The 16,790-nt window shown below is 42.9% G+C and overlaps 1 protein-coding gene across 1 annotated transcript; it reads right to left on the reverse strand.

The window, feature by feature from the left end:
* Nucleotides 1-6,391: 6,391 nt before the first annotated feature.
* On the reverse strand, nt 6,392-15,808 carry mtmr6 (myotubularin related protein 6). Its single transcript, XM_035619490.2, has 15 exons — nt 15,588-15,808; nt 13,547-13,678; nt 12,203-12,365; nt 11,922-12,079; nt 11,049-11,177; nt 10,749-10,883; nt 10,405-10,537; nt 10,135-10,244; nt 9,729-9,854; nt 9,240-9,289; nt 8,665-8,758; nt 8,440-8,546; nt 7,667-7,801; nt 7,397-7,523; nt 6,392-7,033 (listed from the first exon to the last, which is right to left on the reverse strand). Exons 1-15 carry the CDS (start codon nt 15,609-15,611, stop codon nt 6,680-6,682), a joined length of 1,977 nt encoding a protein of 658 aa, XP_035475383.1. The 5' UTR covers nt 15,612-15,808; the 3' UTR covers nt 6,392-6,679.
* Between the last annotated feature and the right edge of the window lie 982 nt (nt 15,809-16,790).

The raw sequence follows: 16,790 nt of genomic DNA on the forward strand, positions 1-16,790 counted from the left end.
AACAGCATTGTTATTACTTACATCATCTAGCCCTTAGCGTTAGTGTGTGTGTGTGTGTGTGTGTGTGTGTGTGTGTGTGTTTGTGTGTGAGGGAGAGAGAGGCAGAGAGAGAAAATTAGAGGGCTGAAATACAAGACCTGCTGATCAACAGTATGAGTGGGCTTAATCCAGGATATAGATTTAGGAAAAGAAATTGTATTGTTCTGCGCGCGCACACACGCACACACACACACACACACACACACACACACACACAGCACAGACATGCCTGCAACACAGTTTGGGCCAGACATAAAGGCCATATGGCCTTGAGCCCTCTCCCATATGGACACAGGGCCAGGTGTCTGGGAGCCAATGACAACACATCTAACTGTCATCCTAAGAGTCCTGTGTCCGTGTGTCTGTGTGTCTGTTACCACTCATGTAGCCAAGAGGACAACGGCTCCTACCTTGGCAAACCAGCAGAGTTTCCAAGTCTTACAGTATTTTGATGAAACAAATGATTCTGAACATTAGATATATAGATTTAAGAAAAAATAGAGGGTATTTTTTAGGTGGGTGCTCCCCATTTTTCCTTGTAAGCCACTGTTTTTGGAGGCACCTCTCTTAAAATATATCGTATCCTCACCTGCAGTGGATTCACCCAGAGTTGTCCTGTTCTCCATGCTAAGCGTGATCCACTGTGGGTGCTCTTTTTACTGCCTATTCTATCCTCCCAACCCCCATGAATCTCCCAGATACCCCGACCCACTTTACAAACCTCCTCTCCCCACCTTCCTTTCCTCCCCTGCTCCTTTTCTCTGTCTCTCTCCTCCTCCTCCTCCTCAGTCACTGTTGGCACAGACTCTCCTCTTCCAGCCCACTGCTATCAAACAATGTCTGCATTCATCCGCCCCAGGCAACACACACACATGCACCCACAGATCCACGGACGTGCTCAAACCCACACAAACACACTCTGTGGGCTTCCCCAGAGTGAAGCACCGGAGCGCATCTTCCTCATGCTCTCCCCCAATGAGAAAGACAATCTGCCCACTCAGCCCACGAGTCAGTCACCCAGCCTGGCGGCCTAGCCGACAGCCAGTCACCCAGTGTGCAGTTTTTCAGGTACATCAGATACTCAGGCCGAGTGCCCCACGGCTAGCAGCCAGCGGGTCAGCTGGCAACTGGACGGACCTGAAGCTGACACTGAGCAGCAGATGGCTGGCGGATTGATGAGTGGGCTCAGTCATCACATGATGAGACAAAGGATGATTTTTGCTGAGTTCTTTGGGTGGAAGTGCACATGGTATAGTATGCTGTTTCAAAATAATCCAACATCAGCAAGGCATCATTGTCATAAATCTGACTAATCGGATTGGTTGAATTTTGTCGGAAAGCAACAGGGTTTAGAGGACGATACCAAGATTTGAAAGGAAACAACAGCTTGCTCTAATTTTGAGGTAACTGTTAGGCTAAACTTCAACAAAAATGAAGATGGCACCTGCCTATGTAAAAAAAAAAAGAATTGTGGTCTCTAAGCTTTCTGTGGATATTTCAGTGTCTTTCGGCTGTGAAAGAGAAGACAGACTGCACACATGCAATTCAAGAAGCAACCCCCCCCCCCCCCACACACACACACACACCCCACCCCCCTTTTGTCTAAATAGGCTTCCCATTTCAGCCCCTTGAGTGAAGCTCGGCACTAAGTGGGACAGTTAAAGGACGTTTCCCTCTCTGTGGCTCTTCCTCTCACTGCGTTGTCGAATACTGTGACTTGCGCGTGTGTGTGCATGCATTCCGTGCAACTTTGTGCACCATGCCTGCATCTACCAGCTGAATGCGCTTTGAAACTCTCAACGCTTTGCTGGCCAAGAGCCTCAGGATGCAAATATCGATGTTAGTATTAAAAACACTTTGTTTGTGTGTGTGTGTGTGTGTATGGTAGAGAAATGCATTAAAGGAAAGATAGATGGATTTATAAATATAATATTAGATCAGATAATAGGATCCTGAATGTACCAATTTTGAATTTCACTGGTCTCGTAATTCAGTGATTGATATCTTGCCTTAAAATTTTAAAAAAAATTAGACCAACCAGCAGCAAAAACGGAGCCCATAGGTGGAACCGTGAAAGCAGGTTATTACGATCCATATTTACGTTTTATTGCAAGGCGACGTCTAGGGGCCGTAATTATTATTACAAGAGGGAAGGAGGATATTTGGTGACAAATACTGTGTCCCAAATCCAACACGGCTATAACACACTCAACAGAAAGGACATTTGCAACATGTTTGCAATTTTTGCCCACCAAAGCAATAGTCCAGTATAGGGTACATTGGTGTCAAACCTACAGTACAACCATACCTTGCAGTACCCCAGGAAAACGAAAGAAAGTGCAACATTACACATCATGTTTTCTCTCTGGAAGAGGATCTGCAACGTGTGTAGCCAGAAGTTTCAACCTACTGACGACTACTGTGGATTTAGTCTTTAATCAGAGTTAAGCAATATTGTGAGCGTGTGTGTTCTTCATCAGCATCTTCCATTTACAGATTAAACTAAGCTATTGTGTGTGTGTGTGTGTGCACGCGCGTGTGTGTGCATGTGTGTGTGTGTGTGTGTACAGTATTAAAGCCCCCTAGGATTACCCGCTTTGCCCTTTTGTTACTGTAGTAATCAACAGGGAGTGGTACTAATTGTTGTTAATCCGTTTTAGCACGGACTCCACGGACACTTTTACATTCCAAAAAACTGCGGCGTGTCTTTGAGTATTTTTTCGCGTACACTCAAGAACCCTCAACCACGGGCCCCCGACTGGAGGAACATGATGACTCGTGGTATTTCGCAGTTCCCTCAGAAGTACAACAGACACAAGCAATGTGTTGTTTTCCACTTTGTCTACATTTGTCTACAAAAGTCCCCCCAAATAAAAATCAAAGATATGGCATTTGATAGAGAAATGAATTACACATGTGAGTAAATAGAGGAGAGCAGCTGCGAGGTTCATGTAATGAAAAATGATGTTCATATAGTCTGCCCTGCGTGCCCAAAACATTGCAACCCTATGTAACATTTATATATTAATCTGTCACACAGAAACATGTTTCTTTTGCAGTAAACCGTTACATAATTGTACTTTAAAGCTCAAGATAATCATAATACTGTTTACACTGATCTCAAAACGAGTGAAATATCAGGAGGTTGAGGATATGAGTCAGATGTCAAAGGGAAAGAGAGACACAGACCCGACATACACGTACACCACCTCTGGATGTGTGTGTGTGTGTGTGTACAGTATGTGCATATGTGAGCTGTGTGCATGTGCATTGATGTTTTGTGTGTGCGCTGAATGTGTTTTTGTTGAGTGTATTCCCCGCTTGTCCTCAGTTGTGTTCCACCAGCATGGCGTGCAGTACATATCTGAATGATTCAAAACCCTCAGAGAGCCCCCGGCAGCTTGTCGCTGCAAGAGACTCCTCAATGTTTAATGTGAGATAAAGTGCCCAAGTAGGCTACATGGAAGACTGCCTGGGCAGTGATATAAAGTGTGGCTGGTGCATTTACTGGACTAAGCAGTTTGTCCACATTGACCACATTATCATAAAACGGAGGCCAGGGACCTTTCAGCCTCTGGCCAGTCAGAGAATTGGATCTGACCTGCGAGACAATTCATAGATGCGAAAAACATATCAAACTCATCTGTGACCCCACGCACTAAAATGACTAGTTGGGTGGTATTCTTGAGAATGTACCTTTTCAATCGCAGTGAAGAGAGAATTTTTTTTTGAATTGCTTTGTAGTGTCCTTGGTGTTTTTTCAACCACATCTGTAACTTCTATATGAGTAATCCGAACTGACACTCTGGAACGTATTTACTTTGTCCAGTGCAGCTCGGAAGCGTGTGGTCGCAACTTCTGTTGAGTAAAGAAGCATGAGATGTGGAAAGGGAACATCTTCTTTTTTTTAAACCCACAAGTTTGGTCACATATTATCTAATTTCACATATTATCTAATTTCCGAGAAACACATTATCAACATTGTGAGTACAGAAACAGTATCTTATCAGTAACAGGCCATCTTATCTTGTCTTGTCCTGTCCTGTCCTTGGACATTAAGTGAAGTGCTGGCGCCAACAACGTGTCCCATGAAGGTTAAGCGACTGGGGAATCAGGGGCAGCTGGACAAATGCATAGGATTTGATCAAAAAGGTACGATGCGTAAGAAGAAATGAGTCTAAGAAAAGAACGTTAACATTACAGCATGGAAACAGATTTTGATGAAAACCCTATAGTTCATATTTCTGCTATGTGTTTGCACCAGTTATTAAGCCTTTTTAAATTTACAGAATAAGAAGCTTTGGAAAAAGCCGAGACAAGTGGGACATACATCACATTGCACTGCCAGGCAATCGTCACAGCAAGCTGTGTGTGTAGCTGAAGAATTATATGTTTATTTACTCAGACAATGTCCTCTCTGAGAGTAGTGTGTCAGTTTGCCTGACGGCTGTGTGAACGTGATCGAGCGTCGAAAGCACAAAGACCCCCCTTTATTCCCGCAGTTTGTGAGGATGGTGAAGAGCGGTGCGTAAGGAGGGAGTTCGCTGCCGGAGCTGTGAGCAGAAATTCTATCAAGTATTTATGAGCATGCAGGCTGGAGAAAACGCAGAGGAGTGAAAAAATTACTTTGGTGTTGTGCCTTGGGAAGCACGGTGCACACGAAATAGACGTAGATGATCATCCGTTTGCACAGCGGAGAGACACACATCGCACGTGAACTCTGATCACCGCGACATCCTCCAGCAAACTGATTGAGGGACATGTTTGCTTGTACAGTAAATCAAATCCCTTTCTGAGCTTTGATATATGAAGCAAATTTACAACCTTATAGTCTGGAATTAACACAGAATTACTGTAAAACGGTCTCAGCAAATACAGACTGAGCCAAAATGCGTTCACAGTCTGGCCACAAAATAAACATGAATGCATGGCCTCAATTCACATGCTACATCCCGGCCAGGGCAGCAAATCTTACCCAGTTAAAATAACGGTATACAATAATATCTTGTTCCAAGACATGGCAATGACTTAAAACAAACTTGTTTTAACCTAAAGCAGTCCCATTTTATCTGGATGCACTTACTGTATGAATATTTCAACACCCAGCATTGGCATCTAGAGAAGGCTTTATCTGTGGGACTTTTCCCTTTCTTTTCAAACATCTTTATTTCATTTTTCTCCCAATTTAAAGTGCAGAAAATTATGTTTTTCATTTGACAATATTTAGACAAACGGACTCATGACCTTACTAGTAACTGACAAATGATGACAATTACGTGCGATGCTGACTAACCTTGGTTTCGATTTTGTAGGTAGGATTACTCTGGTGATGGCTGTAGGTGCAGTCACACAGGTTATTTATGGCCAATAAAAGTGCGAAGGGCCGGAGGACAAACAAGTCCAACACATAAAACAAAACCTCTACAAAAATGTTTTAGTACTGGACTCACTGCAACTCCTCCCTCTGTCTCTGATTGTTGCCAAGGAAGTTTCCATATTGACAGGAGTGGACATGTTCGTGGATCTGCAGCAGGAACCACTCGCTGAACTCAAATGCCTGAGGATATGGTTATCATCAAATCATTACAAATAAAACATACCACACTGCACAAGGCGCATGCTGTGGATCTGCATAAATGCAACACAAGTAATGTAGCTCAAACACTCCCACATACCTGTCCTCTGTGGGACTTTTCCTTTTCTTTTCAAACATCTTTATTTCATTTTTCTCCCAATTTAAAGTGCAGCAAATTATGTTTTTCATTTGACAATATTTAGACAAACAGACTCATGACCTTAGCCGTGTGTGTGACAGTGAGCTGTCATAAATCATAAATCACTGATATGGCAGACAAAGTCAAAGAGACCAATAGGATGTTGGGATCAATGTGCATTAGGAAGTCAGATTATCTGATCAATGTAAGCGGTGAAATAGGATTAAGTGATCAATGAGGGCGACAGATGACAGCTGGACCTGGTCTGATGTCACATTAACAGTCAAATAAGCAAATGACAGCTGACTACTTAAGAGCAAATAAGACTGCATTTTGTCGGATGCAGTTAGCTGTGAAGCCAAATTTTGTCTGGGCGTTATTTACTAGATTATGTGTACTAGATTATCTTCAATGATGTTTTCAATCCGTCCAATCGGAGCAAAATCCGATCAGGTCACAAGCGACATTCAGATTAGGCTGGACTCGAGCCTCAGGATGAAATGAAATATTTCTGGTGCCAAAAATGTGACTTTGTGTGGGTTTTGCATGTTGAGTAATGTGACCATTTGTTCAGCACATCAAGGCCATTGATTTTCAAAATTGATTATAAAAGCTAAACAAACTAAAAGACTCACAACTTTTTGGGATGAATTTATTCTCTTTTCTATTCATTTCCTCCCTATAGTGCTTTGAACATTAATTAAAAAAAAAACAAGCCTTTTTTCCTATAGGTGCAATATATGACATATTTATGAGACTTTCCATAGCGATTTAGACTCAAAGACACACAACTTCATCCACTCGACCCATCATCAGCACATAACCACATACAGAACAACAGCTTCCCCTTAACATGCACACACTTTCACCAAGTCGTCTCTGAGTCCCGCTCGTCCCTCGGTATCCTACAACAGCCCTGTTTGATCTCAGCAGGTCATGCGTGCCACTCCAAACTCCAGACTGACAACAGCTGGCTCTTCCTTGGCCAGCTCGCTGTTGTATGTCCCTTCCAGCTCTCCGTAGCTCTGCTTCCTGCTCTCACTGCCACTGCTGCCCTCTACTGTCCGCTCTGTGTCAGTGCTCTCCGTGGCCTCCTCGCCCACCTCCTCCTGCTCGTCCTCCTCCACCCGCCGCTGCACTTCTTTGTGGTTGACTGGCGCCCCCAGGATGAGGGAGTCGGGCCGCGGCGGGAGGGTGCGGGAGTGCTGATCTCTGGTGGGAGGGGCCGCAGGGGGCTCAGAGGTCACGACGACGGGGGTCACACCAAGCTGCTGGAGCCTCTGGACAGAGACGGAGGAACAGGACAACACAGACAAACGCTTAATTCAGGAATGTACTTTTCATTTTGTGATCATTACATTCTCTCCACACATTGCAGTGTGTATAAAACACCAGATTCTTTGAATATTTACAGCACATTTGAGGAGAAAATTATTTGAAATGTTTAAATGTAAATTCTGAACAAATGAACTAATATAAAAAAAACTGTCTATGCCAACAATCTCTTTTTTCTGTAGATATTGTATTGGGAAAACAAACAAAATCAAAGGATCAACAGTATTTATCCACACTGACTATGCAAAACTATTTTGTCTTCACATCAAAACATATGATTCATAGTAAAAATGCACGTGTCAACTCACGCCCTCCAGTGCTTGCAATGTGCTCTCGGCCTTGCGGCTGTTCTCTCTGAGAGTCAGAATGGTTTTGAGGATAGACTGACGTGGGTGCATTGACCGATCAAACTGGTGGTACATATTCCTCCAGAACCTTTGAAATGCAGTCGCACACAGACATAGAGATAAGACTCCTTGAAGTATGACAGATTAATTCCTTAATTAAACAGAATTGAAGTGCAGAGCTATAAATACATCACAACAAATCAGGGAAGGTGAGGAAGGTTTTTCACAGACTTGAAATGGTAAGGCAGGGTAGAAGGCGCCAACACAGGGTGCGACTCAGCGTAGGCAGGGCTGTAGAACGGATTCAGGTAGTTCTCCTTGTCACTCATTAGAAATGCCCACAGTGAGTGTGTCCGCTCTCTGAGCCTTGAGAACAAAACAGTAGATAGGCATACAGCACATTCAAACACAATCCAAGGAGGCAATTGATTAGGTCTTCAAAAAAACAGCGTTAAATATGTGATCAAACACAGCTAGATGTCAATGTAGGTGATTGAATATATGGAGACAGGTCTTACTTCAGTTTTTGTTTTTGTTGTTATAGCTGCCTCGTGTGGATTTGAAAACGTTACTTTGAGACACTTAACAAATACAGCAGAGCAGATGATGTGGCCAGATAGTGAAATGTGGAAATATTGAGTGTTTGACAGATTTATGTGAATTACAATCCATCAATAAAACAATAAATGATGTTTGTTGCTACAGCATGAGGGTGTTTCCCCCCACAGAGCTCTTCAAGGTTTAAACAACAAGAGAAATATCTGAAAATCAATGTGGAATATTTTCTGTGTCAGCGTTCTCACTAGCAACTGACAAATGATGACAATTACTTGCTCTACTGACTAACCTTGGTTTCGATTTTGTAGGTAGGATTACTCTGGTGATGGCTGTAGGTGCAGTCACACAGGTTATTTATGGCCAATAAAAGTGCGAAGGGTTGGAGGACAAACAAGTCCAACACATAAAACAAAACCTCTACAAAAATGTGATAGTACTGGACTCACTGCAACTCCTCCCTCTGTCTCTGATTGTTGCCAAGGAAGTTTCCATATTGACAGGAGTGGACATGTTCGTGGATCTGCAGCAGGAACCACTCGCTGAACTCAAATGCCTGAGGAGATTTTTATCATTAAATCATTACAAATAAAACATACCACACTGCACAAGGCGCATGCTGTGGATCTGCGTAAATGCAACACAAGTAATGTAGCTCAAACACTCCCACATACCTGTGGGAACTGCTCAGACAGCTGCCAGACACACTCCAGGAACTGAGTGAAGATGGGAGACACCTCCTTTGGGTCGCCATCCAACTGGTCACACCTACAGGTACACAATTGAAATACACAATAATTCATATAATACCTATAACGTAGTAGTATGCTTGTAGCACTGGCAGACTCTGGCTGTCGGCAGGGAAAAAAAATTGTTCCTGATACAGTACATTCAACTGGCCAAAATCAACAGAGAAAAATGATGCATGTTAAAAGATAAAAAGGCTACATCCACCATTAAGATTAACATCAGTTAGAATGAAAGTAAAACAACACATCTGCATCAAAAAGTATTTACTTTTCAGACATTTATTTTTGCATCTGCAGTAAAACCACAGAACTATAAACATTTTGAGAATTAGCAGTATTTGGCAATGCCTCGGGGAAGAGAGAAGTGTTGGGGAGGCAAGAAGAAAGATTGATATATATTTAAGTATGTGTATATATATGTGTGTATATATATGTGCGTGTATATATATATATATACACACACACATGCAGTCGTTCAACTGATCCAGTTGAAACCTCACCTGTCGGCAAACTTGTGACCAAAGGAGATCCAGTCCTTCTCAATCAGTACCTAAAAGACGAATGCAAAGGGGAGGAGCAAGTATGACGCAAAAGACACACACACACACATCTAGCAGAAGATGAAAGTTCAAATTCACATCAGCTCTTCAGATCCTTCTTTAAAGTAGTGCCATACTGTATGAGTGGGTAAGGATGATGTAAATGCAACCCTTTATAGAGCCCACTGTGTTCCACTCTATACTGCCCACTTGTGGTGCAGTTACAGTAAAAATGAAAAAATCTTCATGTAAAAACATGTCGATTTATTGATTCAAACAAAGTGACAAAGTGTTTATCGTCATGAAGAAAGAAGTGTGTGTGTGTGCGTGTGTGAGTGTGCGTGTGCGTGTGTGAGTGTGTGTGTGTGTGTGTGTGTGTGTGTGTGTGTGTGTGTGTGTGTGTGTGCGTGTGTGTGTGTGTGTGTGTGTGTGAGTGTGTGTGTCCAGTACCATGAAGCCCTTGATGGTACGGTAGTAAGGGTCCATGAGCAATGCCCCCAGGGAGCAGACTTGAGCTGTTCTGTCCCATCCATCTGAACAATGAACCAACACACTGGCTCCCTCCAATGTCACCGCCTGGGATCAAGAGTGAAGATAGACGGGGAAATATTGTGGTATGATTTATTTTTCTTCTTTTTTCTAATTTAAGCAATCCTTGACAGTCAATGTCTCTGATGGGCAGGTTTGAGGTGGACACTTAACATTTTTAGAAGGTAGAGATGATGATACCATAACAGTTATTGCTGCAAGCTCATGGAAATATGAACCAATATGATTATTCCCTTCAGAAAAAACAACAACTTGAATATCCTGAACAAAAAAACAAGGAGAAGGAAAACAATAAAAAAGAAAATACCTTGGTGAGAAAGATGGCTGCGTCTACAACGGCCTTGATATGCCGCAGCCAGCCACTGCTCTCCAGGCCAACCAAGTAGTCACTCATGGAGAGAGACCGAGTCCCGACCACTACAAGACACGTTCATAGACAGACAAACTTTCAGATTAACCATTTACTCACTACTAGCACTTTGTCTGAATAATAACAGGAGCACCCTTCTTAATCTGCAAAAAAAAGGAACTGACAATTTCATATATGTGCGCTGATATGTTAAGTAAGGTGTTAAACCTTCCATCAGTTTCTGCAGGCTGGTTCTCATGACGTGGATGTTTTCGATGCCGACAAACTGGAAGCGGATGTTGGAGTAGTTGTCCTCGTTTTCATAGCCTTTGCCCGCTGCTCGGTTAGCTAAGGCATTCAGCTACAGGAAGAAAGAAAAAAATCCAATATAGAAACAGGTGGCAATAACAAATATTCTGCTAACTTTTTTAATTTGTCTATGTAGTACGCTCACTAACTCTGTCATAAATTCAGAACATTTAAGGCATTCGATTTTTCTAACTTGGTGAATTAAAAGAAAATACACTCCAAGGAACTTTTTAGAGTTTATTCTGAGGTCATCAGCATCTTACCTTTGGCCTAGTGTCCATGACGTAGACAAATCGGCAGTTGTGATTAGCTTTGCTGATGGCCTGCAGCAGGCTCTCGTCCTCCAAGCATCGCGCACTGAACCCAGAGAGAGGCTGACTGCATCGGCACACGGCTGCCTGTCAGGGTGAACAGAGGCTCCTGGTCAGAACAGGGGCAGCTGCTAAACCACATAACGCTGCTGCTAAATTTGACCACATCATTACCTCCCTCCATTTCTTACTAAACCAATCACAAAACCTCCTTGGTGGAGGTCAAACAAACTAAACCAGTTGACAGAGTACCTTTTTCTCCTGGTAGAAGTATGTGAGAACAGGAAAGCGTCCTTTGCTTCTGAACTTGGAACTCCCCACGATGATAGGCTTACTGGCTGTGATGGGAACATACAGGTCCCGTGGATATGTCTCACACACCTGGAAAACCAGAAACAAAAACATAGAAACAATATGTGGATGAAAAAAAATTACTAAATCGGCCGCCAAGCATAAGTGATGAAACACGTTGTACTAGATCAAAATGTTAACAGTCATAGGGGCGAAACCATAATTAGGGCTCATAATCTTCTGCGAATTCTTGAGAGCAATCACTTCTTGGAAGTAGATGTTGATTTTCTTCTGAGACAAATATTTGACTTTGGATTGAAGCTTTGTTTATCTATTGCGCTACATTATTGCCATTTCTATGGCCCTCTTCAGGAACTGCATGCATAACGCCTTAATAATCCCTGGTAATGTCCAAACCAGTTTGTCCAATATAAATTACAACAGATTTTTTTTTTTAAATACCAGCGCACCCTCACTCCAGCTCATTGCAACACAGTGTTTGCACAAAGCAAATTTTACTGTACGACATAATCACTTGGCACCACCTGGGAGCATTCCACTTTTAAATTACTTCCTATGCATGGACGGTATGTCCTTTCATTGACATAATCCAAGTCGTGTGCATCTGTTCTGTTCTGATTTTGATGGATGTGAGTCACAGTTTGTCCCTTAAACCAATAGTGAGTGCTGGATTTCAGTGGGGATGAATAAATCTATAAATTCTTTCTCAGTCGACTGCAGATTTAACTAAGACTTTTTTCATTTTGGCTGTAAACTTTACCAAGAAACACCACCTCTCCACTAATAGTTTACAAGCTACAGCCAACGTCCCACCTTGTAGTCTCTGTTGACGTCCGTAAGCTGCCATTGGTCACAGGGGACACCCATCCTCTCGAACTCTGCCCCCAGGTCGATGAGCTGCCAGCCCTCCTCTCTCTGTTGGTCGTTCTGTTTGGGGTTGTAGGAGAAGGCATAGAGCTCCTCATAGGATACTGGGCAGAGGAGAGGAAAAACCAAAGGAGATGCTTTGAGAAGACACAAACAGATATGACGTATAACACTGTTTATGTACAGTATGAACGGACGAGCAGAAACACCGACGCACGGACACCCACCAGGCCGTAGAAGACGCAGGAGTGAGCTGTAGATGTCGTGGCAGTCCCGTTCCCTCTGCACCACAAAGTGCACCAACCGGAAGTTACGACACTGGATGACCAGAGGACAGCCTGTGGTGGTCAGAGAGAGCTTCTCCACAGACGCTATATGGTGATGCAAAATCTGCGAGAAAGGGAGAGAGAGAGGAAGAGACCAAAGAGAAAGATGGGGGGGGGGGGGCTGATTATATTAAGTATGTTGTCCAGAGTGTAAAAGAACAACAGAATCTAAAAGAGGACTTAGAAGTCTTTTAGAACGTGTAATTAAACAGCCTGGCAGTGCTGCATACGCGCTCGCATTGGGACTAATGAAGCATGTTGGAAATGTTTATGCCTGTGATGAGTATCACTCATTACCATATTCAATGAGTGCAGTTTGAATTTGAAGGACAATGACAATTTATAACACACACGCACATGGGACAACAATGGGAGATAACTCTTCAAGCTACACCAGACAAAGCGCCAAAAACAGTGGAGTAAAAGAAAATAAATCTCAGCACTTAAAGCAGGAAGGATGGTGGGGAGGGGGTTTTAGCCTGGGAACTGCTGCCTAAAGCACTTTTTACCAACATTTCCACAATGCAGGCCAGCGACTCTGGCTATCTAAATACTACAGTAGCCCTTTTTATTTCTACATCATACAACATGTTTTTACATGAGAACAAAACTCTTGCACAAGGATAAATTCCCAATAATCCTCCGTCTCAGGTGATGGCTTTAGGGACCATTATGAGACAGCACTGTGTGCATTTCATAATTATAAGTATTTCTTCCATGTGTATTTCACAGCCCAACAGAAGCCACTGTGTTGCCTTAAAAACAAAACAGGACCAGCAAATCACCCTGCCCAACTGACTGTTGCCGGACATCCAGTTATAACCCAGTTCTCATGGTGCTAGAACAGTAATCCTCTTTCAAGGGGAGGCAGGACACACGCACGCACACACACACACGCACACACACACACACACCCAAATGCACAGACGCACAGACGCCTAACCAGACATCTTGCTAAAGTATAATGAGGCTTTAGAACCTCTACCCTATTTCCTCTTACCACAGACGGGGTTGCATATTCTCTCCTTCTTCCCCAACACACCGACACAGACTTTTCTAAGTGTCTCAGTGTTATTCACGGTGTGCTTCAGGAGCTCAAAAACAGATCATACTGCTTGCAGATTTAAAAAAAAAACGGATTTTCACAAACGGCCCAATCTGTGGGTTCTGTGCTTGGTGAAAACAGGGACTGTGACTAATACCTCTGATATCGGCACGACGCAGTCACCCACCGGGACCACTCACCCAGATCTCCTGTCCTGCAGAGGTTGAGTTCTTGGCACTGCTCTCCACAAAGATGAGATGTGTAGCCGTGAGGTACAGCGTGCCATTCGTGGATTTGTTGCTGAAGCGATCCAACAGCCGCACCTGCTCCACCTGCGAGTAAAACACGCACACGAATCAGTCATAACGACATTAGTCAGTTGAGCAGAGGAGGGGGAAAAATGATCTCGCCAACAGGAATTACACTTGTAACAAAATCAACAGGTGGCACAAACCTAACCCTGAGCACCTGATGCTCCACATTAGCTAACAGTTTTATAATGATAGGAGTTGCAAATTTTGTTGCTGACTAATGAAAAGAGCTGTTAAAAATGCACCTTCCAGACATCCAAATTTATTGTTCAAACTGTAACCATATCCCCAACTCATCCATGCACATAAACACTTTAACAGTAGAACATTTACTCAAGTCCCAAGTTTTCCCACAGGAAGTAGGTTGCGGTGCACCAGCTGTAATAAACAACAGGAGGTTATATATTTCCTGGTTGATCAGTATCACAGACCTTAACAAAATCCAAACATGACAGCGATATAATTTCTCCTTGAAGAAACAACGAATGCTGGTTTATACTTGTCACCCTCACTCTGCCCCCCCCCCCCCCCCCAGAAAAAACGGACGGTAGGATCTGGACAGTTTCGACGACAGCAGCAAACTGTCCAAATCTATGATTCATCGCAGTAGTGGTCCTCTTGTTGAGTCAGCCATTCTCTCCTTTGTTTCCGTTTTCCTGTTGGTCTCAGATATGATGATGAGCCAAGTCCCAGCAACAAGCGGTATTTTCTCGGATGACAGTATCATCCGAGAAAAAACTTTCACAATGTCAAGTAGTGGCAGTATTATAAACACAAAGGGAAAATATCTGTTTGACATTTCTGTACAGCAATGATGCGTTTGGCAATCACGTTGGCAAAGAATTGCGCGGACTTTGCAATAAAGTGTGATTACCCCGGAGACACGAAAATTAGGTCACACGGCTTCCTAGCATGACAAAAGACAGCTCACCTTTCAGTGTGCACATCCTCACAATCACACGGGCGGGAAAAAAGCGGGCCGAACTACAGGCCTATGTAGAAGACGTCTGAGGGGTAAACGTAAAGGGAAAGGCACTTTGCATGATATAAACCGCAGTCATGAAGTATTTGGACAGTGACCTGAATTGATTGGACTGTGGCACTATCTAAATACACTGATTCCTTAACTTTACAGAATCAAATGCAATTGGTCATCATATCTAATAACTGGTTGCAAATCATATACATATGATTACAGTCTGAAGGCAACAATCCACAGACACCAACCGGCTGCTCAGTGTCTTTCCCAGTGATGCTCTCTCAGGCCTGTATGGCAGCAAACCATCAACACTTGGTCTCCAGGAAGTGATTTTAGTGGTCAGCTGATTGGCTAATCCACTCACTAACATTCTGCACATGTAGGAAAAGTAGCAGTCCTTGGTTGTTTGAGTTATTCATTAAGGATGACTGTGCAGATATTAACATAATAAGATTAAATATTAGCATGTCAGTCATACAATGATAAATGGGGGGGGGGGGTCATCTTGTGACACTTTAAGACTTTACAGTCAGTACTGCATTTTCCAATAGGTCCATTAATGCGCCATTGTGCTTGAGCGCAGCTCGTTTCCACCTCGTGGTGTTTCTGACTGTATGGATAGTGCAACGGCAACTCAAACATGAAAGTGGTGACATGAGCAAAAAAAAAAAAAAAAAAGGAATCGCAGCCGATCTGCTGCAAAAAAGAAAAACACACTCAGTTCACTGATGCACGTCACGTTCCCCGCACTCGGCGCTGCTAGCCACCGCGCTGACACGACTGATTCACACACAGTCCGTCTCTACGTTGACATCTGGAGAACTAAACCAAAGCGAAATGCATCACGCGCACAAAACAACTCCCCCTCAACACGGTGACAAGGCCGAGCTGCTGCCCGCGATCGCATCCATTTGCGACTAGCTAGTTACGTTAGCTAGTAACGTTAGCTACCTTTGGCGTTCGGATGTGCTCCATTTCTTCCCCCGACGTCAAAACAAGCACCGGCTGTCAGCGACTGCAAAGCTTCACACGACGCCCTTCCGCCGTAAACTCTAGCATTGATAATGTGGCGGCGCGGAACTGCAGCACGAACCGCCTGCACTTTGTCGGAGGCATATGACTGCAATGTTTATTGTCAATTCATTTTCTTTTTTTTTCTTTTTTTTACTCCTCCATCCGCGTCAAGGTCGCGGCATTCACGTCAGCACTCGCGTTGTCGGGGTTTTCAAAAATAAAAGCACGGGATTATGCATTTAGGGTCCAAATAGGGTACAAACGTAATGCACACTGTAACTTGTGGAAAGTGGAATGTATTGGTAGTTAGTGATCGCATTCTTTTGTCTTGAATATTTAGACTTTGTTGAGTAAATTGCACCATATATGCACAATATGCTTTGAGATGATAATAAAATTACACGATTGTAACTCTCTTAAAATAGGGCCTTGAGATATTGTGATGATGTAGGTGTTGCCTGGCTCCCTGTTGTTTCAGGTTATAATATGCTCTTAAGGTGCATTCAGCATTAACAAGCAAATCTCCACTGTATCTATACTGTATCATATCATGACCATGATGATCTAAATTACATCATTACAAAATTACATTACACTGTGGAAATCAGAGACTGTAAATAAAGATGGTCGACATGAAGACAAATAATCATGATCGCCCCCTGTTGTCTTAATGTCATAAGCCCCGCCCCCTCCATATGTCTGTCATGTGAGGTCGTTCTTATCACGGATGTTTGTTCAATATTTCTGATCACTTTGCTGTTTTTTTGCTGACTGACTCCTGATTCCCTTCCAGACCACTCAAGGTCTCCACAAAGCACTCTCTCTTTTAAGAAGGGCCTTAAACCCTTTTTAAACAAGCATTTGCCTTCATTTTGTACTTTTTCTTCTACCAATGTTTTTTCTTTTAAAACTTTTTTTTCTTTTTTTTTTTTTCTTTTTTTTACTCTGTAGCACTTTGATACTGCTTTTAGCAATGAAAAGTGTTCTATGAATTAAATTTATTATTATTATTATTATTATAATTATTATTAAATCGCTATTGGGGCCTCCGGACCCTTTCGGGGATCAGGGCCTCAGTTTTATATAAAGTAAGATAAGATTAAATAAAACTAAAAAATAGACAATAGATAAAAACACATG

Source organism: Scophthalmus maximus, chromosome 21, assembly GCF_022379125.1.
Source record: "Scophthalmus maximus strain ysfricsl-2021 chromosome 21, ASM2237912v1, whole genome shotgun sequence".
Lineage (NCBI taxonomy): Eukaryota > Metazoa > Chordata > Actinopteri > Pleuronectiformes > Scophthalmidae > Scophthalmus > Scophthalmus maximus.